This window comes from Pan troglodytes, chromosome 19, assembly GCF_028858775.2.
Source record: "Pan troglodytes isolate AG18354 chromosome 19, NHGRI_mPanTro3-v2.0_pri, whole genome shotgun sequence".
NCBI lineage: Eukaryota > Metazoa > Chordata > Mammalia > Primates > Hominidae > Pan > Pan troglodytes.
In genome coordinates, this window is record NC_072417.2 from 28,942,874 (window position 1) to 28,967,739 (window position 24,866).

At 49.0% G+C, this 24,866-nt stretch overlaps 2 protein-coding genes across 4 annotated transcripts in view; both read left to right on the top strand.

Annotated features, from left to right (window-relative positions):
- The window catches only part of ARL5C (ADP ribosylation factor like GTPase 5C), a 34,058-nt gene extending 26,476 nt beyond the window's left edge, over positions 1–7,582 (top strand). The window contains exon 8 of the mRNA XM_063798629.1: positions 7,500–7,582. The gene's annotated coding sequence lies outside the window, so the exon portion shown is untranslated. The remainder of the gene's footprint in view (positions 1–7,499) is intronic.
- PLXDC1 (plexin domain containing 1) overlaps positions 1–24,866 on the top strand; it is an 84,305-nt gene that overhangs the window by 4,285 nt on the left and 55,154 nt on the right. The window contains exon 2 of one of the 3 annotated variants that reach the window (XM_016930789.4): positions 7,500–7,678. In XM_016930789.4, coding sequence (XP_016786278.1) covers positions 7,500–7,678 — 179 coding nt within the window. Of the gene's footprint in view, positions 1–7,499; positions 7,679–15,170; positions 15,567–24,866 lie in introns of those variants that run through there. The other 2 variants (XM_063798627.1, XM_063798626.1) reach the window with 2 other exon arrangements.

Consider the following 24,866-nt stretch of genomic DNA (forward strand, 5'->3'; position numbering starts at 1 on the left):
GGTTGAAGAGTGCATGAAGAAATAAAGAAACTGCATTCTCATGTTAAATCAGTTCCTCGGCTGGGCGCGGTGGCCCACGCCTGTAATCCCAGCACTTTGGGAGGTCGAGGTGGGTGGATCACAAGGTCAGGAGTTCAAGACCAGCCTGGCCAATATGGTGAAACCCTGTCTCTACTAAAAACACAAGAAAATTAGCTCGGCGTGGTGGTACATGCCTGTAATCCCAGCTACTCGGGAGGCTGAGGCAGGAGAATTGCTTGAATCCGGGAGGCAGAGGTTGCAGTGAGCCGAGATCGTGCCACTACACTCCAGCCTGGGTGACAGAGCGAGACTCCGTCTCAAAAAAAAAAAAAAAATCAGTTCCTGTCTGAGGGTCTTCGAATTGGCCCTTCTGCTGGAATTCAGGATCCGAAAACCATCTTAATCCTTGTTGTTTTTTTTTCTTTTTTGAGACAGGGTCTCACTCTGTTGTTCAGGCTGGAGTGCAGTGGTGTGATCATAGCTCACTGCTGCCTCAACTTCCTGGGCTCAAGTGATCCTCCTGCCTCTGCTTCCTGAGTAGCTGGGACTGCAGGCATGCACCACCACACCTGGCTAATTTTTAAAAATTTATTATTAATAATAAATTAAATTTTATAATACCTTTTTTTGTTATAAAAAAGACAAGGTCTTGCCATGTTGCCCAGGCTGATCTCCAACTCCTGGGCTCAGGTAATCCTCCTGTCTTGGCCTTCCAAAGTGCTGGGACTACAGGCATGAGCCACCATGTCCAGACTTTAAAAAAAATTTTTAGTAGAGATGGGGTCTTGCTATGTTGTCCAGTCTGGTCTCAAACTCCTGGACTCAAGTGATCCCACCACCTCACCCTCCCAAAGTGCTGGGATTATAGGCATGAGCCACTGCACCTGGCCTTAAACAATTCTTAAATAAAAGCTGGCCAGGCACGGTGGCTCATGCCTATAATCCCAGCACTTTGGGAGGCCGAGGCGGGAGCATCATTTGAGGTCAGGAGCTCAAGACTAGCCTGGCCAACATGGTGAAACCCTATCTCTGCTAAAAATATAAAAATTAGCTGGGTGTGGTGGCACACTCCTGTAGTCCCAGCTACTTGGGATGGTGAGGCAGGAGAATTGCTTGAACCTGAGAGGTGGAGGTTGCAGGGAGCTGAGATCACACCAATGTACTCCAGCCTGGGTGACATAGCGAGATTCCCTCTCAAAAAAAAAAAAAAAAAAAAAGGAATGGGCCAAAGTGCGGCCTGATTAATGCTTAATTACTCCTATACTTCTGCCCAGAACCCGGCATGTAATTCTTGTTAACCCTGAGAAGACGGTTTCAGTCCTCATGTGAAACCCAGGGAAGGCAGGGCGACTTGCTGGGTGCTCTGTGTATACGATTTTGTTAAAGTGTCAAACCTACCAAGTTTATGTTTTATCAGCCCCATCTCACAGATGAGGAAACTGAGTCTTAGAGAGTGTATGTAATTTGTCCAATGTCGTAGTTAGTAGGTGGTAGATTCAGGGTTCAACGTCTAGCTTGTCTGATTCCAAACCTGTGTTGTTTTACTGCTCTGATACTACAATGAAGTTCCAAGGGAAGGGTGTTTCCAGTTTGGTGTATCTCAGGTACTCAGGGCATTTAAAGATGCTCTCCCTTCCCTCCCCTCCCCTCGCCTCCTTTCTCTTCTCCTCTTTTTCTCAGCCTGTGGGACAGGATGAGCCAGGGACAGGTGAGCTGGAAGCCGGAGAGAGATGGAATCAAGTTCACCCTCTAGGTGGCTTGTCCTGGCTATGGTGGGGGAGATTAGCTCTAGGGCATTAAGGGTGGAGGCTGACCCAGGATAGAGGCTGTGGTAACCTGAGCTATGGGGTGGCCCAGGGCTGGGATGCCAAGTTTGGGTGTTGGGTGAGATGAGGATAGCTTGGCCCAGGCTCTGGGCCCGCACAACCTGGCCTCCTGAAGTCAGCCCCATTCCCCCTTGCCCTGAAATGGGACCAGTGCCAGCTGAGGGGACTGGGACGCTACTGCTGGGCTGTACCCTGCATGCTGGGGGACACAGTCTCCCAGGGAAGCTCTCAGGTTCAGGCCCAGTGGCAGCCTGAGTAGGGCCCTCCAAGAACCTAGCCCACATGCCAGCCCCACCCCGGGGCTGCCCCTGCACCCTGGGAAACAGTGGGGATTGTCGGTCACTTTTTACTGCACTTTCTGTGGTTCTGAGTAGGCTCTGGAGCCAGCCTGCCTGAGTTCAGATCCTGCCATGGACTGGTTCTCTGACCTTGGGAGGTTCCTTAACGTCTTTGTGCCTCAGTTTCTCCATTTGTAAAATGGATTTTAAACTAGTAACTATTTCATGGGATTATTGTGGGGATTAAGGGGGTGAATGTGTTTAAAGCCCCTGGAATAGTGCTAGCACAGAGCAGCATTCTCTGAAAGTCAGCTATCATTTTTATTACTAGGGTGATTATTATGGCATCCCACTGGACTGCACACTACTTGGGGCCGTGAGTGAGTGAATCAATGAATGAACAGCTTGTGTTCCGGAAGCTCCTTGGCAACACATGCAGGCGGGTGCTCTCACACATGCAGGCGGGGAACGGGTCCAGGGAAAATGGAGCTCTCTCCAGTGGAAGGCAGGTGGGGTGAGGAGTGGCTGAGGGTTGGGCAGGTGTCCAACTTGTGTGTGAGCACATACGGGAAGGCCGAGGCTTTCAGGCAAGTCTTTGTGAGCATGTGCACAGGCACGTGGGCCCCTGCACATACACGTGAGCAACCAGCTGTGTTGGCTTCTTTCATGAGTCGTGGGGATGACGTCCTGTCCCAGGCAACAGGGAAGGAAGGGTGGCCAGGAAACAGATGTAGTATGGGTTGGAAGAGTAAGATTCAGGGCTAGGCCGGGGTAGGCCAGGGTCCTGGTCAAGCTCCCTCTCCATCCCTCGCCCTGCCCTCTTTCATGGACTCTTTACCTCTTACCCTGGCCTGAGCTCTCTATAAAACCTCATTTGTGTTTCTCACTTGACGCTTATGGCAGCCTGTACTGTGGGCACCATCGTCAAATCCATTTGAGTCACTAGGGAGCTGAGGATTAGAGAGGAAAACTGATGGGGCTAAGGTCCCATAACCTGTGAGTGGCAAGACTGGGTGTCGAGGTCAACCCAGTGTCTCTTCCCTGGCCACCCCCAGCTGGGCCCCCTCCCTGTCCTTCCCCGTGCTGCAGGCCTCCACCATCCCGCCTCCTGTCTCGGCTCCAGGTTTGTGAATCCTGAAGATCCCCAACACTCCTCTCTGAGCCGCTGAGCCCCTCCACTTGTTCACTACCCGCTCTATCCTGTTCTGGCTCCTGCCCAGGCCCCAGGGCTGCTTGCAGGAAGACCTGGGGAGCTGGGCAGAGCAGCCCAGCACAAACAGCTCTGTCTCCAGAAGCAGCTGTGGGCCCCACCCAAGAGAGACCAGACAGCCCTGGCTTGGGCCTGGGCAGTGGGCAGGCTGCCTTCCCAGCCCTGGACTCAGGTCCATCTGTGGGCAGCCAGTGGGCATCTTGGGGAAGGGGTCTGGGGACTGCCCTCCTCCCCACGTGCTCCAGCAGCATCTGGTTGCTATTAGGGGCAGAGAAGTGAGAGGGGGCCGGCAAGGGTCCAGTAGGCGCCAGCAGCCAAGAATGACTTAATTGGATACAATGTCTAATGACAAAGCAGGGCCCCACAGCAGAGTTCTGGCCTCAGGCCTGGGCCTGGGCCTGGCCAAGCCTGGTCTCAACCTCTGTCCTTGCTGGCTCCCAGGAGCTACCCTATGCACTGCGTCCTCAATTCTGCAGTGATGGAGCACCTGCTGTTTGCTGGACATGCCAAATTTGAAGAAGGTGGAGAGAATCCTGGGGGAACTCAAATTTACCAGGGAGATAGGCACATAGTTGCACACGTAGGTGCTCTAGGAGAGGGAGAGCCACATCCAGGAGCTCTGGGGAGTGGGCTGGGGGAAGGCAGAGGTTGAGACAGGTATCTGACACAGGGTGGGCCTGAAATGGATGAGGGTCATAGGTGGGGAATGTCAGATCCACCTATCTGATGGTCTGTTCTCATATATACATCCATAGTAGGTGTGACCATTAGAATGACAATAAAAGCCACAGCTTTGGGGGGCATAAATCTTTTTGAAGTGGAAAAGGATGGTTTTTGTGTTGTTTATTTATTTATTTGGAGAAGGAGTTTCGCTTTTTTGCCCAGGCTGGAGTACAGTGGCGCAATCTCGGCTCACTGCAACCTCTGCCTCCCAGGTTCAAGCAATTCTCCTGCCTCAGCCTCCCGAGTAGCTGGGATTATGGGTGCCCGCCACCATGTCCGGCTAAATTTTTTGTATTTTTAGTAGAGACGGGGTTTCGCCATGTTGGCCAGGCTGGTCTCGAATTCCTGACCTCAGGTGATCCACCCACCTCAGCCTCCCAAAGTGCTAGGATTATAGGTGTGAGCCACCACGCCCGGCCTTTTGTTAGAACTAATTTAACAGACCTGGTGCAGTGGCTCACGCTTATAATCCCACCACTTTGGGAGGCCAAGGTGGAAGGACCGCTAGAGCCCAGGAGTTCAAGGCCAGTGTAGGCAACATGGTGAAACCCAGCCTCTACGAAAAATACAAAATAAAATAATAATAACTAGCCGGGTGTGGTGGCATGCAACTGTAGTACCAGCTACTCAGAAGGCTGAGGTGGGAGGATTGCTTGAGCCTGAGAGGTCAAGCGTACAGTGAGCTGTGATTGTGCCACTGCACTCCAGCCTGCATGCTAGAGTGAGACCCTGTCTCAAAAAAAGCATGAATTTAACAACCTAGAGGGAACTGGAGAGGAGATCATGGAACCTAAAGCCATTTCGCAACCTCCAGAAATGGAGGTTCGCATGGCCGCGAAATGGCCTGTGTGTAGTCACTTTCCAATCCTGTGCCCATGGCAGACGTTGCTTATTGATCTTCACAGTCCTTCCTGCTAAATACAAGAGGAGCCTTTGCATTCTCAGTTGGAGTGCCTCTGGCTGTCACGAATGGATTGCAGATGGCATGTGATATGAAACCTATTTGCCATCCTAGACAGTATCTAGGTAGTGATAGGAGTAAAACAGTAAAAAATTACCCCTCCCTCAATGGGGCAAGGGAGGGGTAATTTTATTCCCCAGGGGATATTTGGCAATGTTTGGAGACATTTTTCATTGTCACAGCCTGGGATGGGGAGGAGCATGGTGCTATTGGCATTTAGTGAGCAGGGGCCAAGGCTGCTGCTGCTAAACATCTTACAGAGCACTGGAGAGTTCCCGCATAACAATGAATTATCCAGTCCAATAACAATCCAATTTAAAAACAGGAAAAATATTTAAATAGACATTTCTCCAAAGAAGATATACAAATGGCCCACAAGCATATGAAAAGATGTTCGGCATCACTAATCATCAGGGAAATGCCAATTTATAAAAACGATGAGATATAACCTCATACCTGTTAGGATGGCTACTATAAAAAAAACAGAAAATAACAAGCATTGGCAAGAATGTGGAGAGATTGGAACCCATGTGCACGGTTGGTGGGAATGTAAAATGGTCCAGCCATTTTACATGGAAAACATTTTATATGGAAAACAGTATGACAATTCCTCAAAAAATTAGAAATAGAATTACCATACAACCTAGCAATTCCGCTTCTGGGTATATATCCAAAAGAATTGAAGGCCAGGTCTCAAAGAGATATTTGTACACCCATGTTTGTAGCAGCATTGTTCACAATAGCTAAAACGTGGAAGCAAAACAGACATCCATTGATAGTTGAGTGGGTTAGCAAAATGTGGTATATCCACACAATGGAATATTATTCAGCCTTCAAAAGGAAGTCAATTCTGCCATATGCTACGACATGAATGAACCTTGAATTTATTATGCTAAGTGAAATAAGCCAATCACAAAAAGACAAATATAGTATGATTCCATTTATATGAGATACTTAGAGTAGTCAAAATCATAGATACAGGCTGCGCGCTGTGGCTCATATCTGTAATCCCAGCACCTTGGGAGCCAAGGCAGGAAAATTGCTTGAGACCAGGAATTCAAGACCAACCACCCTGAACAAAATAGTGAGACCCTGTCTCTATAAAAAGTAAAAAGATTAGCTGGGCATGGTGGCGCATGCCTATAGTCCCAGCTACTTAGGAGGCTGAGGTGGGAGGATCGCATGAGCCCAGCAGTTGGAGGCTGCAGTGAGCTATGATCGCACCACTACTCCCCAGCCTGGGTGACAGAGCAAGGCCCCATCTCTTAAATAAAATAAAATAACAGGGGTGAATAGGGAGTTATTATTTAACGGGTACAGAATTTTAGTTTTACAAGGTGAAAAGAGTTATGCAGATAGATGGTGGTGATGGTCATACAACATTAGGAATGTATTTAATGTTACTGAATTGTACACTTGGAAATGGTTAGATGGCAAATTTTGTTATGTGTATTTTGCCACAATAAAAAAATTGGAAAAGGAATTATCCAGTCCAAATGTCAATAGTACCGAGGTTGAGAAGCCCTGAACGAAAAGAACTCTCTGGCTTCTAGTCCCCTGACCCCACTGGGAAATAGGATTATGTGCCATTTCTGCCAGAGAAATAAGAAACTGGTTTGGAAGGCTCAACGGCAATGGTTCTCACCCTTGCCTGCAGAGTTAAGTCCAAGACTCCTCAAAATCTCCCCTGAGGCTCTTTTAAGAAATCGAGGCTAGGCGCGGTGGCTCACGCCTGTAATCCCAGCACTTTGGGAGGCCGAGACGGGCGGATCACGAGGTCAGGAGATCGAGACCATCCTGGCTAACACGGTGAAACTTCGTCTCTATTAAAAACACAAAAAATTAGCTGGGCGCGGTAGCGGGCGCCTGTAGTCCCAGCTACTCGGGAGGCTGAGGCAGGAGAATGGCGTGAACCCTGGAGGCGGAGCTTGCAGGGAGCGGAGCTCGGGCCACTGCACTCCAGCCTGGGTGACAGAGTGAGACTCCATTTCAAAAAAAAAAAAGAAAAGAAATTGAATGCCCAGGCTACACCATAGACCAGTTACAAGAGATCTCTAGGGTGGGACCCAGACATCAGGAACTTTTGAAGCTGTCCAGGTGACTCCAGTGTATAGCTGAGGTTGAGAATAATCACCCTTTGGAGGCAGATCAGCTTGGGTTTGAAACTTACCTGCATGCCTAACCCACTGCGTGACTTTTAACCTCTGAGCCTCTGGTTCTTGTTTGCAAAATGGAGAACATCCTAACTACTGCGGAGAGCTGGCATGAGGATTAAAAGGATATGTGCGAAGTGCTTGGCCTGGAGCTGGGCACGTGACTCTCAGTACACATTGGGTGTCTCCTGTCCTGGTAGTCAGTCAAGTGTCTGCAAAGTCTACAGTGGCATGGTGTTGGGGCCCTTGCAGAATAACTGGGCTGGATTCCCCTCCTGATCTTCATTCCGGACTGCTGGCACTCAGGTTTCTGTCCCCTTCTCCCAGGTCACGATGAGGGCCCAGGCTCTGGATGGGCTGCCAAAGGGACCGTGCGGGGCTGGAACCGGAGAGCCCGAGAGAGCCCTGGGCAGGTGTCAGAGCCGGACAGGACCCAGCTGAGCCAGGACCTGGGTGGGGGCACCCTGGCCATGGACACGCTGCCAGATAACAGGACCAGGGTGGTGGTGAGTGCTGGAGGAACATGGAGGGGGAGCGAAGTGGGGGTGGGGGAGGTCTCACCAGCTGCCCCAGGTGTGCTTGTCCTACATGCAAATCACATATCATTTGGGGTTGGCCCTGGAGGACAGGGTGGAGAGAAGAATCCCAGGGGAGGGGATGGAAGCAGGGCCCAGACTGGGTCATAAAATCACAGCATCTCAGCGTTTCATAGGCTGCCTACTCCCTCCTGGACCCAGAGACATCAAATGGCTTGTATCAGGATGCACAGCCTGACCACAGCATTCCTGATACTGGACTCTCCCATGACTTGGGGAAGAAAAAGCTGACAGTGGCATTATGAGTCACATCTCAGCTGCCAGATGGGGCCCTTCCCCACCCCATTTCTGCCCCATCTACAGACTGGGGCGCAAGAGGATTAATGGCTGCTTAGCCTAAGGGCTGGGCACTCAGCAGGGGGCTGAGTAGAGAAGGCAATTAGGGTGCAGCTCCTGGAGACAACCTCCTTGGCCTGGGGCAGTTCTGGGGTGCTGGCACAGGGAGGAGAGGCCTGGAGGGAGTGCTCTTCTCTCAGGATTTCCGGGAGGCTCTTGGAAGCCTCGGTGTGTCTGGGGGTGAATCTATTAATATAATTGTGCGTTTCTGGGAATGGGTGTGTGTGTCATGGACGCTGGGTTCGCACCTGTGTCAGATGATTTTGTATATTATGTATGTGTACCTGTCTGTCACTGTGGGCTGTTTGTGGGTGTTTGTGATGAGCATGTGTAAGTGTGAGTGTGCCTGTGGCTGTGTGTGTAGGTGCCTGCGGCTGGGAGTGATGAGGGTGGATTCTTAGGATGCAAGAAGCAACAAGAGGACCTTCTTCTCAGTATAGATTTATTTTATATTTTAGTAACTATTTTCTTAAATTAGTATGTGCTGACAGTTAAAAAAAAAAAAAGGTTAAATAGTGCTAAAATCATAAAACAAAACAGCAGTCCTGCCCCTCCTCTCCCCTGGGGCCTGCCCCCTTCCCTTTCTCAGAAGGCTCTGTCTGGGCTGTTTCCTCTGGAGTTTACTTCCATATTTCCAAGGGATTTGCTTATACTGTACTGCTACCTCTCTGTGCACTGGTTTTAGGCCGTACGTATTCATGGCCTGCTGCGGCTCAGGGAGATTTGGCTTTTGTATACTCCCGCTGAGCAACCTTTCACCCTGACGCCCAATCTTCCTGTTCAATCCGTGTGCTCGGTTGTGGATTGTGAGGATCATGTACATAGTGTTCACTTCTAATCCAGGCAGGGTCATAACATTGTTTCTTTTCTTGTATGATTTTGGCTCTTCCTGGATCCTGGCCCCCTCTCCTGCCCTTGCTTACTTAGTTTTCTGTGCCTCCCGTAGCTACATTTTCCTACACGTCCCCTAGCCTCAAATGTAATTTCCAGTGTGGGCTGGGCATGGTGGCCCACACCTGTAATCCTAGCACTTTGGGAGGCCCAGACGGGTGGATCGCTTGAGCTCAGGAGTTCCAGAATAGCCTAAGCAACATAGTGAGACCCACATCTCTAAAAAATTAAAACAAAAATTATCTGGATGTGGTGGTTTGCCCCTGTAGTCCCAGCTACTTGGGAGGCTAAGGCTGGAGGATTGCTTGAGCCTGGGTGGTCAAGGCTGTGCTGAGCTGTGACCTCACCAGCCTGGGAAAAAGAAGAAGACTCTGTCTCTGAAAAAATATAAAAGAAAGAAAAAAAGATAATTCAGGGTGGTCAAACCTGTCAGTTCCTTTATCCCCCCGAGAAACTTCTCTCCTGTCCTGCACTCCAATCCCGCCCAGCCACTGGCCTGCTGGTACCACGGGTGCCATCCTGGGGCCTCCCTTTCTGTTCGTCCTGGGAACCCCTTTGTCTCCCTCCTGTGTTGGATCCTCTGTTCCCTTGACCCTGTGTCTTCTCTTTCCTGCTTCATCCTTTTGTTTGTTTAGCTTCCTGGGAAAGGTTGCACAGAGGGAAAAATTCCCTTGAGAACGTGCATGTCTGAAGATGTCTTTATTCTGTCCTTTCATTTGACTGGTGGTTTGGCTGAATATAGAATTCTAGATTGAAAATAATTTACTTTTTCTTTTTTTTGAGATGGAGTCTCGCTCTGTCGCCAAGGCTGGAGTGCAGTGGCACAATCTTGGCTCATTGCAACCTCCTCCTCCTCCTGGGTTCAAGCGGTTCTTCTACCTCAGCCTCCTGAGTAACTGGGACTACAGGTGTGTGCCACCATGCCCGGCTAATTTTTTGTGTTTTTAGTAGAGATGAGGTTTCACCATGTTGGCCAGGCTGGTCTCAAACTCCTGACCTCAGGTGATTTGCTAGCCTCTGCCTCCCAAAGTGCTGGGATTACAAGTGTAAGCCACCGCTCAAGGCCTTGAAAATAGTTTTCTTTCACAAGTTTGAAGGCATCTCTCCATTGTCTTCTGGCTTCTGATTCACTGTTCAGAGGCTTGGTGTGATTCTTATTTTTGACCTTTGTGTATGCCGGTTTTCCCCTGACTTCTGGAAGCTCTCAGGGTACTCCCTGTAACTCCAGCATTCTGAAATTGCAGTGACATGCCCTTCTCTGGCTGTTTTTGTTTGCCATGCTGGACGTTGGGGGACTGTTTCAATCAAGAGACTTACATTTGTCAGTTCTGGAAAGCGTTTTTGCTTTATTTCTTTCAGATTTCTCCTTTCTACAATTCGTCATGGTTAGATGTCCATTTCTGGAATTGATCCTTCAATTTTTTCTTCTCTCTTCTGTTGTGCGTCTCTTTTGCATTTTTTGTTGTTTATTTGTTAGTGTGCTTGTTGTTCTTCTTTCTGGAGGATTTTCTCAATCTTATTTTCATAATGTCACTGATTTTTTTCTCTACTATCGTATTGTTAATTTCTAAGAGCTCTTTTTTATTTTCAGATTTATTTTTCTTTAACAAAAAAGCATCCTGTTCTTTTTTTGTGGATGTAATATCTTCTCTCTCTGAGGATATTAGAACAATTTTGAGATTTTTTTCCCCTCTGCTCTCTGCATTGTTTCTGTTACTGCTTTTTTCCTTGTATCTCAGGCTCTGAAATGGTTTGGAACCATGACTAAACCTGTATTTCTTTAAAACTTTGGGCCGGGCACGGTGGCTCACGCCTGTAATCCCAGCACTTTGGGAGGCTCGAGGTGGGAGGATCCCTTGAGGCCAGGAGTTGGAGACCAGCCTGGGCAACATAACGAGAACTTGCCTCTATAAAAAACATAATAAACTTTTGATATTCTGTTCATCAAAATATTATTTTTTTGTATTCATTTTGATTTTTTAAAATATCGCATTGAAGTATTCTCTATCTTGATTCCTGAGTTTTGGTGCCATCTTAGATGTTGTACCCAAGGTAGGTGCCTCCTCACCTCACCCTAGTTTGGGCTCCTAGTTTGAGGTGGAACTTCAGGGGACATGGCATCACTCCCTTCCCAATCTGCCCTGTCTTCTTGATCCTGCAGAGCAAGGAGCAGGACTGCCATGGTGAGATGGTGGAGTGGAAGGACAGAGTAGGAGAGGCCCCTGATTAAGGAGACACCTGGCAGTTCATCCCTGACCCCACAGCTTTATTGGGCCATTGGTTGAATAACTGATAACCTGCTCAGGACCAGACACACAGGTCAGAAGGATTATGTCCCAGTCTGCACAAAGAGGACCTTTCAGAAAAGAGCCATGGAGACTTAGATTTCTGGAAGCAATTGTTCGTGGGTGTTCGGAAAGGACAGTGGGGTTCATTAAGAGCCAGTATGGATTCAATAACGCCAGAGCTTAAAAAACACCACAAATTCTCAGGCTCCACCCTGGATGGACTGGTTCAGAAACACTGGAGCAATGGATTTTGGGAATTTGTTGTTGTTGTTTCAAGTTCCCCATGTGTTCCTGGCGAAGTTGCAGAGATTTAAAAATGTGATTCTGATGGTCATGTAGGTGTGGGAACTTTTTTTTTTTTTTTTGAGACGGAGTGTTGCTCAGTTGCCCAGGCTGGAATGAGTGGTGTAATCTCGGTTTACTGAAGCCTCTGGCTCCGAGGTTCAAGTGTTTCTCCTGCCTCAGCCTCCCAAGTAGCTGGGATTACAGGCATGCGCCACCACGCCCAGCTAATTTTTGTATTTTTAGTAGAGATGGGGTTTCACCATGTTGGCCAGGCTGGTCTCAGAATCCTGACCTCAGGTGATCTACCCGCCTCAGCCTCCCAAAGTGCTGGGATTACAGGCGGGAGCCACCATGCCTAGCCGGGAACTTCTGATCTATAAGATTTCAAACCAATTTTATAATTGGTGACCCGCTCGATTGTCAGAACATGAGGCTTCCACCATCTCAGGGGCTTTGTGATCCCCTCTGCAGCTACACATCGAGGGTCCACACAGGAGCAAGGCCACCTGGAAGGAGGTCCCTCTGACAGCCATAGGGCTTGTCCCCGGCTCTGCCTAAAGACAGGAGGACCAGGCTTTAAGGGATAACTTATCTGGAGAGTGCAGATGTCAGGTCAGGAACCCGAAGGCCTCATGGGCAGGCTGGAATGACATCTGCCTCGGAACAGATGAAACTACTGGGATAAATATAAATCCTGGCATTTAAGTTTAGAATGAGTTGGGAGAGATGTGGTTTAGCAGCAGCTCACGAGGAAAAGATTTGGGGATCCCCACTTCTTGTGGGCTAGGATGAGTCAGGCGCATAAAGTGGCTGCCAAGGCTGGAGGTGGGAAAGCCAGCTGCATGATGGAAACCTGGGGACTGGGGCTGGGGCTCTGGGGGTCCTGCGGGCTATTTCTTGGGCCTGACTGCCATTGAAGGGCTTGTGCTCCCCTTTCAAGTGGTTTCCCAGACACAAGCAGAGTCCAGGGGAGGGCAGCTGGGGTGGTGAAGAGGCTTGCACTCTTGTCCCTGGAGGAATGGTAGAAGGCGTTTGGGGTATTTAGCCTGGTACAGAGAAGGTTCTAGATGTGGTTGTTTTCTTTCTTTCTTTTCTTTTCTTTGTTTTTTCTTTTCTTTTTTTTTTTAGAGACAAAGTCTTGCTCTGTGGCCTAGGCTGGAGTGTGATGGCATGATCTTAGCTCACTGCAACCTCCGCCTCCCGGGTTCTAGCAATTCTCGTGCTTCAGCCTCCTGAATAGCTGGGACTACAGGCACGTGCTACCAAGCCCAGCTAATTTTTTGTATTTCAGTAGAGACGGGCTTTCACTGTGTTGCCCAGGCTGGTCTTGAACTCCTGAGCTCAGGCAATCCACCCGCCTCGGCCTCCCAAAGTGCTAGGATTACAGACGTGAGCCACCACGCCCGGCCAATGTGGTGGTTTTCCAGCAGCTGCAGGGCTGTGACTGGGGCACAGGGAATAGACTTTATTATTTTTTCTTTTCTTTTCTTTTTTTTTTTGAGATGGAGTCTTGCTCTGTCGCCCAGGCTGTAGTGCAGTGGCACGATCTCGGTTCACCGCAAGCTTCGCCTCCCAGGTTCACACCATTCTCCTGCCTCAGCCTCCCAAGTAGCTGGGACTACAGGCGCCTGCCACCACGCCCGGCTATTTTGTATTTTTAGTAGAGATGGGGTTTCACCGTGTTAGCCAGGATGGTCTTGATCTCCTGACCTCGTGATCCGCCCACCTTGACCTCCCAAAGTGCTGGGATTACAGGCGTGAGCCACTGCACCTGGCCTATTTTTCTCCGTATTACTTATCACCTCCTGCATCAAATTATGTGTATCAGCCAGTCACAGTGGCTCACGCCTGTAATCCCAGCACTTCGGGATGCTGAGGTGGGAGGATTGCTTGGGGCCAGGAGTTTAAGACCAGCCTGGGCAACACAGTGACACCCCCATCTCCACAAAAAATCCATTTTTAAAAAGTTAGCTAGGTATGGTGGTGCACGCCTGTAGTCTTAGCTACTTGGGCTGCTGAGGCTGTAGGATCGCGTGAGTCCAGGTGTTGGAGGCTGCAGTGAGCCATGGTCGCGCCACAGCACTCCAGCCTGGGTGACAGAGCAAGACCCAGCCTCAAAAAAATAGAAAAGAATGATCCATGTATTGGTGTCTGTTGCCTATATTCCCCCTGGAATGTAAGCACAGGAGAGCCGGGACTGTGCCTGGTCCATGACAAGCACTCCTTTGAATGAACAAAGGAAGTAGGGTTTTCGACATCCTAGTCTCCAAAAACAGGGTTGTAGAAGGGAAGAGTTGTGCCTGGTGTGATTGTCCCTGGTGTGAGTCACTGGACACAGGAGCCTCTAAGGACCCCAACTCTGCTAACTTGGATTCCCACACACATGAGAGAATGTCAGTGCTTACACACACCAGGGTGTCTGCACACGCCCGAGATTCAGGTGGCTCCATACCCAAACTCTACCCTGCCCTCGTCCTGTTAGGCCTTGTTCTGGGTGGTGTTCACCTGAGAATGCTGGTGATACCCCCAGCAGCCAGACCGCAAACGCCCCTTCCCACTATCTGCCCACCCCCAACCTAGAGAATGGGTGGCCCTGGCTGGGAGTCCGGCACAGGTGTCCAGAGTCACCTGTTTCTCCCATGCCTCTGACAGCTCAGCATCACTGTGGCCTAAGGAAGTCTCATCTAGATGATGGGTTGGCGGCAGAGGGTGGGCAAGATAAGAGGAGAGTGGCAGGAAGGGGCTGTTTCAGCAAGTTTGATTTGGTCTGTCTCACAGAGTTTTCTTGGGTTTCAACAGGAACACTTACTCTGTTCATCTGGTATCACAGCCGGGTTTGGCCAACAGCAACCAGGCTCTGGGACCCTCTGCTCTGGGGCCATATCAAGGGAATGAGGGCTGGCGGGTGGCCTGCCATGCCTTTTGCCTCCCCCTACACAAACCCCAGTGCCCCATCACCCTCCTCCAACGTTCCTCAGTAACCCTCCTGGCTGCGGACCTCCCCTCTGGCTCAGCCCCCTTGACTCAGCTCCTCCATCCAGACCCTCTGCCCAGCAGCCTCCATTCAGCCCTCTCTGCCCAGTGCCTCTGCCAGGCACCCCCCGCCAGGCCATCTCACCACAATGCTCCTTCCAATTCAGAACCTCTTGCTTTGGAGGCCTCGAGGCGTCTGGCCTGCCCTCCCAGTCCCAGGGTGAGCTGGCAGCTCTGAGGACCCTGGTCAGAACCATCTCCTCCCTAAAATGCATTCCCACACCCAATCTACCACCACATCACAGTGGAAACAGGACTCTTGTCCAGACTCAAGATTTCCGGAGATTTTCCACGAAGACCAATTCTGAGGCCCTGGGGACACTGGGCGTTTCGGGGACGGGAGCAGGAGAACTGGGGAAGCCATAGTGCTGAGTCAAGAGATCCTGGGATGTGCTGAGTCAGAGATCCTGGGATGTGCTGAGTCAGAGACCCTGGGATGTGCCACAATTTATTCTCAAAGAGGCTGGAAAGGGGAGGAGGTCTTGGCAAAGATTCTCTTCCTTTGAGGATTTCAAAATTCTACTCCAATGTTTACTTGTCCATGGTTCAGGTTTAGAGCCAGAGTTTGGGGGAAATCAAGCATAAGAACATTTAGATTTGAGGAGGTGCCCCTCCCTTTCACCCCCCTTACCTCCCAATCTCCCCCATGGCCCAGCGTCCCTGAATTCCTCTCTCTTCTCTGGCTCAAGCAAAACCTCCTGGCTTGTACATCACCATAGCAGGCCCCAGGAATGCGAGGGACCCTGTGTCAGGGCAGGGACCCCATCATCCAAGACAGTTGGCAGGGAGAGTGCAAGACCTGCCTGGTTTCTACAACCTTCCAAAGGAGGCAGCTCCCGAAAGAAGGTTTTCAGAACGCAGGGCCTTGGGAGACAGGAAGCCAGTCAGACTCCTCGCACAAACCACAGGGGGCAAGCAGTGCTCCTCCAAGAACCCGGCCCCACCAGGGTGCTCAAGGGAACGAGGTAAGGAGGCCAATCCTGGAAGATTCTGGGAGCAGAGTTGGGGAGTGGGTGGAGGGAGGGGAAAGTTAGGAGCCAAGTTTTGAAGAGAGAGAAGATAAAGGTTGTCTGGGCATGGTGGCTCAGGCCTGTAATCCCAGCACTTTGGGAGGCCGAGGAGGGCATATCACTTGAGGTCAGGAGTTCAAGACCAGCCTGGCTAACATGGTGAAACCCCGTCCCTACTAAAAATACATAAATTAGCTGGGCGTGGTGGTGCACGCCTATAATCTTAGTTACTCGGGAAGCTGAGGCAGGAGAATCGCTTGAACCTGGAGGTGGAGGTTGCAGTGAGCCAAGATCATGCCACTGCACTCCAGCCTGGGCGACAGAGCGAGATTCTGTCGCCTAAAAAAAAAAGAAAAAGAGAGAAGAGATTCTGTGAGAAGAAAGCATGTCCAGGGAGGCAGGAGGTGGAGTGCAGATGTCGTCTCCAGTGCTGTGGAGGAGCCCGGCAGTCCTGGCCCTCGATCTTGGTCCTGACACAGACCAGCTGCATAGCCTTGGGCTGGACACTTAACCCCTCAGTTAACGAACCTGACATTTAGAGCCCCTCCAAGCCCTTGCTAGCTTCACATTTCCCAAATGGATGGCAAATACCAATCTCACAGAGTTGATTTAAGAGCAGAACATGAGGCCCATGATGGTTCTTGGTCCTGGTGGTCTCCCCTCTGCTTCGGGTCACAACACTGCTCCCGGCTACTCAGCCCCAGGTGGTTTTCTCCCGGTCCGGTTCCTCTTGCAGGCCATTTTCCTTTCTCCTTGGGCAGGGTGGTGTGTTGGTTGGTTGGTTACTTTCTTTTTTTCTTTTTTGTTGAGATGAAATTCACATAATATAAAATTAACCATTTTAGGCTGGGTGTGGTGGCTCATGCCTGTAATCCCAGCACTTTGGGAGGCCGAGTTGGGTGGATCATTTGAGGTCAGGAATTCGAGACCAACCCGGCCAACGTGGTGAAACCCCGTCTCTACTAAAATAATACAAAATTAGCCGGGTGTGGTGGCATGCTTGTAATCCCAGCTGCTTGGGAGGCTGAGGCAGGAGAATTGGTTGAACCCAGAGTGGAGGTTGCAGTGAGCTGGGATCACACCACTGCACTCCAGCTTGGGCGACAGAGCAAGACTGTCTCAAAAATAAAATAAAGTAAAATAAAATAAACCATTTTAAAGTGAACAATTCAGTGGCATTTAATAAATTCACAATGTTGTGCAACCAACCCCCCATCCAGTTCCAAAACCTTTTCTGTTTTGTTTTTGTTCTTGAGAAAGGGTCTTGCTCTGTTGCCCTGGTTGGAATGCAGTGGTGGGATCATGGCTCACTGCAGCCTCGACCTCCTGGGCTCAAGGGATCCTCCCACCTCAGCCTCCCAAGTAACTGGGACTATAGGCATATGCCACTACAACAGGCTAATTTTTAAATTTTTTGTAGAGACAAGATCTCACTATGTTGCCCAGGGTGGTCTTGAACTCCTAGACGCAAGTGATCCTCCTGCCTTGGCCTCCCTAAGTGCTGGGATTACAGGCATGAGCCACCGTGCCTGGCCCCAAAACATTTTCATTACCCAAAAGAAAACCCTTTACCCATTAAGCAGTTGCTCCCTGTTCACTCCTCCACCCCAACCCCTGGCAACCACCAATCTGTGTTTTATTTCTATGAAGTTACCCATTCTGGATATTTCATATAAATGGAATCATATAATATGTGATGTTTTATGTCTGGTTTCTTTCACTTAGCATAATATTTTCAAGGTTTATCCATTTTATGGCTGAATAATATTTAATCGTATGAATGTACCATAATTCGTTTATCCGTTTATTTATTGATAGACATTTAGGCTGTTTCTACCTTTTGGCTGTTGTGAATAGTGCTGCTGTGAACATGTGTAAATGTATTTAAATTTCTTTCCCTTTCTTTCTTTCTTTCTTTCTTTTTCTTTCTCTCTTTCTTTTCTTTTCTTTCTTTCTTTCTTTCTTTCTTTCTTTCTTTCTTTCTTTCTTTCTTTCTCCCTCTCTCTCTCTCTTTCTTTCTCTCTCTCTCTTTCTTTCTCTCTCTCTCTCTCTTTCTTTCTTTTCTTTCTTTCTTTCTGACAGAGTCTTGCTCTGTCGCCGAGGCTGGAGTGTAGTGGCGCAATCTCAGCTCACTGCAACCTCCGCCTCCCAGGTTCAAACGATTCTCCTGCCTGAGCCTCCCAAGTAGCTGGGACTACAGGCGTGTGCCACCATGCCTGGCTAATTTTTGTATTTTTAGGAGAGACGGTGTTTCACCGTGTTATCCAGGATGGACTCGATCTCATGACCTTGTGATCCACCCACCTCAGCCTCCCAAAGTGTTGGGATTACAGGATTACAGGTTTGAGCCACTGTGCCCAGCCTGTTTTTTTTTTTTTTTTTTTTTTGAGACAGAGTCTCGCTCTGTCGCCCAGGCTGGAGTGCAATGGCATGATCTTGGCTCACTGCAACCTCTGCCTCCTGGGTTCAAGCAATTCTTGTGCCTCAGCCTCCTGAGTAGCTGGGATTACAGGTGTGTGCCACCACGCCCAGCTAATTTTTGTATTTTTAGTAGGGATGGGATTTTGCCATGTTGACCAGGCCGGTCTTGAACTCTTGGCCTCAAGTGATCCACCTGTCTTGGCCTCCCAAAGTGCTGGGATTACAGGCGTGCACCACCGCATCTGGCATGAGTATCTGTTTTTTTTTCTTTTTTGAGATAGAGTCTTGCTCTGTTGCCTAGACTGGAGTGCAGTGGCACAATCTCGGCTCACTGCAACCTCCACCTACCGGGTTCAAGCCATTCTCCTGCCTCAGCCTCCCGAGTAGCTGGCACTACAGGCACGTGCCACCACACTCAGCTAATTTTTCATACTTTTAGTAAAGACAGGGTTTCACCATGTTAGCCAGGCTGGTCTCGATCTCCTGACCTCGTGATCTGCCCATCTTGGCCTCCCAAAGTGCTGGGATTACAGGCGTGAGCCACTGCACCCGGCGAGTATCTGTTTTGAATTCCTTGGGATCTATACCTAGGAGTGGAATTGCTGGGTCATATGGTAACTCTGTGTTTAACTTTTTGAGGAACTGCCAGACTGTTTTCCACAGCAACTGAACTATTTTACATTCCCACCAGCAATGTATGAGGGTTCTGATTTCTCTACATCCTCGCCAACACTTGTTATTTTCCCTTTTTAAAAAAATTATACAGCTGGGCGCTGTGGCTCATGCCTGTAATCCCAGCACTTTGGGAGGCCTGGGTGGGCGGATCATCTGAGGTCAGGAGTTTGAGACCACCCTGGCCAACATGATGAAACCCCGTCTCTACTAAAAAAATACAAAAATTAGCTGGGCATGGTGGCTTGTGCCTGTAATCCTAGTTACTCAGGAGGCTGAGGCAGGAGAATCGCTTGAACCCAGGAGGTGGAGGTTGCAGTGAGCCGAGATCGCGCCACTGCATTCCAGCCTGGGCAACAAGAGTGAAACTCTGTCTCAAAAAAAAAAAAAAAAAAAAAAAAAAAAAAAAATATATATATATATATATATATATATATAGAGAGAGAGAGAGAGAGAGAGAGAGAGAGACAGAGAAAGAGAGAGAGAGAGCGAGCTGTCCTAGTGGGTATGAAGTGGTACTTCATTGTAGTTTTGATTTGCATTTCCCTAATGATTACTGATATTGAGCATCTTTTTTTTTTTTTTTTTGTGAGATGGAGTCTCACCCTGTCACCCAGGCTGGAGTGCAGTGGTGTGAACTCCACCTCCTGGGTTCACGCCATTCTCCTGCCTCAGCCTCCCGAGTAGCTGGGACCACAGGTGCCCGCCACCATCATGCCCGGCTAATTTTTTGTATTTTTAGTAGAGATGGGGTTTCACTGTGTTAGCCAGGATGGTCTCAATCTCTTGACCTCGTGATCCGCCCGCCTCGGCATCCCAAAGTGCTGGGATTACAGGCATGATGAGCCACTGCACCCGGCCTTATTGAGCATCTTTTCATATCTTTTTGGGCTATTTTTATATCTTCTTTGGAGGAATATCTATTCAAGTCATTTGTCCGTTTCTTCCCCCTTGCCAATTTTTTAATTAGAATGTTTGTCTTTTTGTCTTGGGCAAGTTTCTTAGCCCCTCTACTCAGGAGCCCATTTCTTCATTGTCTAATGGGGATGCTATTGTCTGAAGTGTTATTGCAAAGGTGTTGTGCGGTAATGTCCATTCAGGGCCTAGCACACAGTGGGAGTGGGAAGCATGAGCTGACTTGGAATTCGGCTCTGGTCTAGGGGATCAACTATCCCGGGTTTCCCAGGATGGTCCCGGCTTTAGTTCTGACAGTCTGGCATCCTGGAAATTCCTAAGTTCTATGTAAACTGGGGCAGTTGCTCACCCTCCTCAGGTCGCAGATGAGGTAGACCGTGCGTATGCTTGCTGGGCCTTAACTCTAAACCTGTTTCCTCATCTGTAAGGTGGGACTGATCATTTCTCATAGGGTTGTTCTAAAAATCAGATGCACTGATTGCTTGAGAAAGTTAGCTAGAAAGATCCCTCCCAGATCTTACCTGAAAGTACAAAAATAGGATTATAGTCACAAAAGAGGATTTCCTGGCCTTGAAGCTTCAGGTGTTATCTTTCATATTCTTAATACTCTTCAAGGTGTGGGAAGGGACCGGCAGCACTGGCAGTGCCTGGGAGCTCGTGGGAAATGTGGAATGTCAGAGTCCTCAGACCTGCAGAATCAGAATCCGATTCCCAGGTACAGCAGGTCCTCCAATGACATCGTTGTGGTCACCGTTGTTTTGTTGTAGTGTTGATGAGAAAAAAATAAATGGATTCCCAGCTGGGGGCACCACTGGTGTGGAGTTTGCATGTTCTCTTCATGTCTCCAGGTACTCTGGTTTCCTCCCACATATCAAAGATGTGCACTTTAGGTTCACTAGAATGTCTAAGTTGTCCCAGGATGAGTGAGTGTGAATGTGTGTGAGTGTGCCCTGTGATAGAATGGGCTCTGAGTCAGTTCCCGCCTTGTTCCCTGAGCTGCTGGGATAGGTTCCAGCCACCAGAGACCCTGAACTGGAATAATTGTGTAAATAATTATTCTAACTTGTTTTTATGAGTCTTTTTTAAATGTATGTGTTACATAACTCACATTTATGTCTGTTTAATATTAGAAGTGTTTTGGTCTTTATTTAGTAGTTTGACTTTATTTAGAAGCAACTGGAAATATGCCCTAGGAACTTAACTCTTGCTTATATCAATTACTTTATGGTAAAATTGGTTTCATTATACGTTGCTTTGCTTACAGTCAAAGTTTCCAAGAACCCATCAACAATGTTAAGTGAGGGCTTACTGTAATTCACATGCACACTCTTTTTTGTTTGTATGTTGGTTTTTTGTTTGTTTGTTTGAGACGGAGTTTCACTCTTGTCACCCAGGCTGGAGTGCAGTGGTGCGATCTTGGCTCATTGCAACCTCCACCTCCTGGGTTCAAGCGATTCTCCTGCCTCAGCCTCCCAAGTAGCTAGGATTACAGGCATGCGCCACCACATCCGGCTAATTTTTATAGTTTTATTAGAGACAGGGTTTCACCATGTTGGCAAGGCTGGTCTCGAACTCCTGACCTCAGATGATCCTGCCTCAGCCTCCCAAAGTGCTGGGATTACAGGTGTGAGCCACCGCGCCCGGCCCATGCGCACTCATGTTTGAGAAGCATTGCTTTATACCAAAGGCTATGAAGCAGAGGAAGTCATCCAAGATATGGAAAATATATCAACAAGTTCATCACAGTAGTATTTATAAAAGCATCAAAATTGGAAGCTACCTAAATGCTCAATAAAAGAGAAATAGTGAAGAAAATTGTGGGTTTTCTCCTGAGTGGACTGTCATGCAGCTGTTACAAATGATGTTTGGAAATACCTTGTTTACCATCAAAAGCTGCTTTTGATATCATGAAATGTGACAGAAGCGGTCCATGAAACTGCATGATCAGCAGAACTGTGACTGTGAAATTAACATACATATGAAAAAACACTAGAAGAAAATAGGCCAGCATGGGACCAGATGAGGGATGGGGAAGGCCTGTTTTTGTTTTTGTCTGTCCTTGTCCTAATTCTCTGTGGCTATATGGTCTATATTTACCCTATCACAATCCCTCAAAAAGCCCACATTTGGGTCATTGCCAGGATAGGATGATTTTTCCATTTCCATGAACTGTTAGGGGTATTAAGAAATGCTTAATACCCCCAATGCCAGTCCATATCCTCTGTACAAGCCTAATCCAAAGCCCTGTTTCCAGGGCTTTCTTAGGTCAGCCTCACTCACTCTGACATCTCTCTACCCCAGACCCTCAGCGAGGCAGAGCTCTTTGTCTAGCCTGGATCTCCCCTTTCAGGGTTATACCAGGGGACATACTTTCTGCATTTCTGTGATGACAAATGTTCTGTGTGGGTTTATTTCAACCTGAGGTTTGGCTATGTCCAGAGGGCAGCTGGGGGTTATTGTATGGATACATGAGGTGAGAGAAAATAACAGGGGACATTAAAAGGAATTGCGCTTCAGGCCTGTAATCCCAGCACTCTGGGAGGCGGAGGGAGGGAGGATTGCTTGAGCCCAGGAGTTTGAGACCAGCCTGGCTGATAGGGTGAGACCCTGGCTCTACAAAAATTACAAAAAAAGTTAGCTGGGCGTAGTGGCCTGTGCCTGTAGTCCCAGTTACTCAAGAGGCTGAGGTGGGAGGATCACTTGAGCCCGGGAGGTGGAGGTTGCAGTAAGCTGAGGTGGCACCACTGCACTCCAGCCTGGGTAACAGAGTGAGACTGTCTCTAAATAAATAAATAAGCCCTTCCTGAGTGCCAGCCTCATTGTATGGCTTTATGTTTAATCCACACAACTACCTGATGAGGGAGGCATGTCTCTCTTTAGCTATCTGGAACAGAGAGGTGAAGTTGCCTATTCAGGATCACACAGCCAGTAAGTGGCAAAACCAGGACAAGAACCCAGGTCTTTGCCTTCAGAGCCTAAGCTCTTTCTCACAATTTAACTTAATTTAATTAAAAAAATATTTTGAGATAGGGTCTTGCTCTGTTGCCCAGGCTGGAACACAGTGGCGTGAACATAGTTCACTGCAGCCGTGACCTCCTGGGCTCCAGTGATCCTCCTACCTCAGCCTCCCTAGTAGCTGGGACTACAGATGTGCTCCACCACAACCAGCTAGTTTTGTCTTTCTTTGTAGAGATGGAGGCTCCCTATGTTGCCCAGGCTGGTCTTGAACTCCTGGCCTCAAGTGACCCTCCCTCCTTTGCCTCTCATAGTATTGGGATTACAGGCGTGAGCCACAGTGCCCAGGCAGTCTGAGCTCTTACCCACCGTCTCTTCAGGGACAAAAATGAGTGACGTGTTGATGCAGAAGGTACTTCTGGACCAGGACCTCTGAAACTGTGCTTTGCAAAAAATCCCCTTGGAAGTGCTTCCAAAGGCAGATGCCGATTCAGCAGGCTTGGGGTTGGGCCCAATAATCTGAATTTCTAACGGGCTCCCAGTGATGCTGATGTTGCAGCCCAGGGGTGCTCTTGGAAAAGCAGGATCTAGAATGCATTTCTGTTGGCCTTGTAAGGCTTCCTGGTATATGTGCCCTGCGATCGAAGGGCAGGGACTGGGATGTCCCCCTCCCCACAGTAATCCCATCCACGCCTCCTGGGTTGGACCCAGCTGCCTCAGCACCATCCTGACCAGCCTGGCCGGCCAAGCCTCTCTAGCAGCCCTGCAGGACGTCCTTGGTTGCTTGCCCCAGCATTTCCTCCTGCCAGTTGGCTGGCAGGTGATGGGCCGACTGTGACAGCTTAGCCAGAGTTCCTGTCCAGAAATGTCTTGAGCTCAGCCAAGGTAAATGCTGCCCCGCTGTCAGAAATGAAGTGCCTCTCGGGCCTCTGGGCATGACTAATTGAGGCGGAAGAAATACTGTAACTGCTGACGTTTCAGATGGAGCTGGGGGTTGCTTTGAGGAGGCAGCCTCCACAATCAAGCCCTTTCCTGGAAAGGCCCAAACAAATCAGGGTAATAGCTCCCACTTCTCAAATACCTCCTGTGGGCCAGGCACTGGGCTAAGAGCTTTGTGTTGATATGTTTTGTCTAATCCTTTCAAGAAACCCCTTTCAAGAACCCTGCAAGAGGCCAGGCGCGGTGGCTCATGCCTGTAATCCCAGCACTTTGGGAGGCCGAGGCGGGTGGATCACCTAAGGTCAGGAGTTCGAGACCAGCCTGGCCAACATGGTGAAACCCTGTCTCTACTAAAATTACAAAAATTAGCTGGTGTGGTGGCTCACATCTGTAATCCCAGCTACTTGGGAGGCTGAGGCAGTAGAATCACTTGAATCCAGGAGGTGGAGGTTGCAGTGAGCTGAGATGCGGCTATTGCACTCCAGCCTGGGCAACAGGAGTGAAACTCCGTCTCAAAAAAAGAGGAACCTTGCAAGAAAGGTCACTGATGAGAGAACTGACCCTCAGAGAAGAGAGGAATGCTGGACACCAACCATTACATAATGGAGCCCATTTTGGAACTTGGGTCTGTCTTACTCCACAGACAATATGTTTGATCCTAGAGCAATGGTTTTCGAATTGTGCTCCATGGAACCCCGAGGGTCTGAGGAGCGCTTCACGGGCTGCTGTGGGAGTGAGGGTGGCAGAAAAGGAAGTAGCTCAGCAAGCTAGGCTCCAACCCTTCTCTGTCCTTCTCCCAATGTGGCTTTACTTTGATGTGATTTGTGTATTGAGCTTCTATGAAAGATTTGTTGGAAGAAATGATTTCAGGACCAAAAATGTTTGAAATCCATATCACACTGCCTCCCAAAACAAATGTGGATTATTGATCAGGGCTTCTTGCACACATTTCAAGGAAACATCATTCCATTTGGTGGACTTGCCAAGCGGCGTGGCTCTTGGAACCCTCACTGAGCTCCTTTGTAATGTCAAGTCATCCCGGTCAGAGCTTCTACAATGGGCTTTGAATTGTGTGAATTCCTTGGGAAGGTTCACTGCCAGGCAAGGTCTCCACATCCTTTTTAAGAGGCACATCAATATGGATTATAGTGACCATACCCTGGGATAGACTGGCCTGGTGTTGGGGGCCTAGGTTCCTGCTATCTTGCGGCTCTGCCTTCTAAAACATGTGCTTTCCATTTTGTAGCTCAAGATGGCTATTTCAGCTCCCACCATCACATCTGCATCCCAGCCAGGCAGAGAGAGGGCACCCCAGTCTTTTTTTTTTTTTTTTTTTTGAGACAGAGTCTCGCT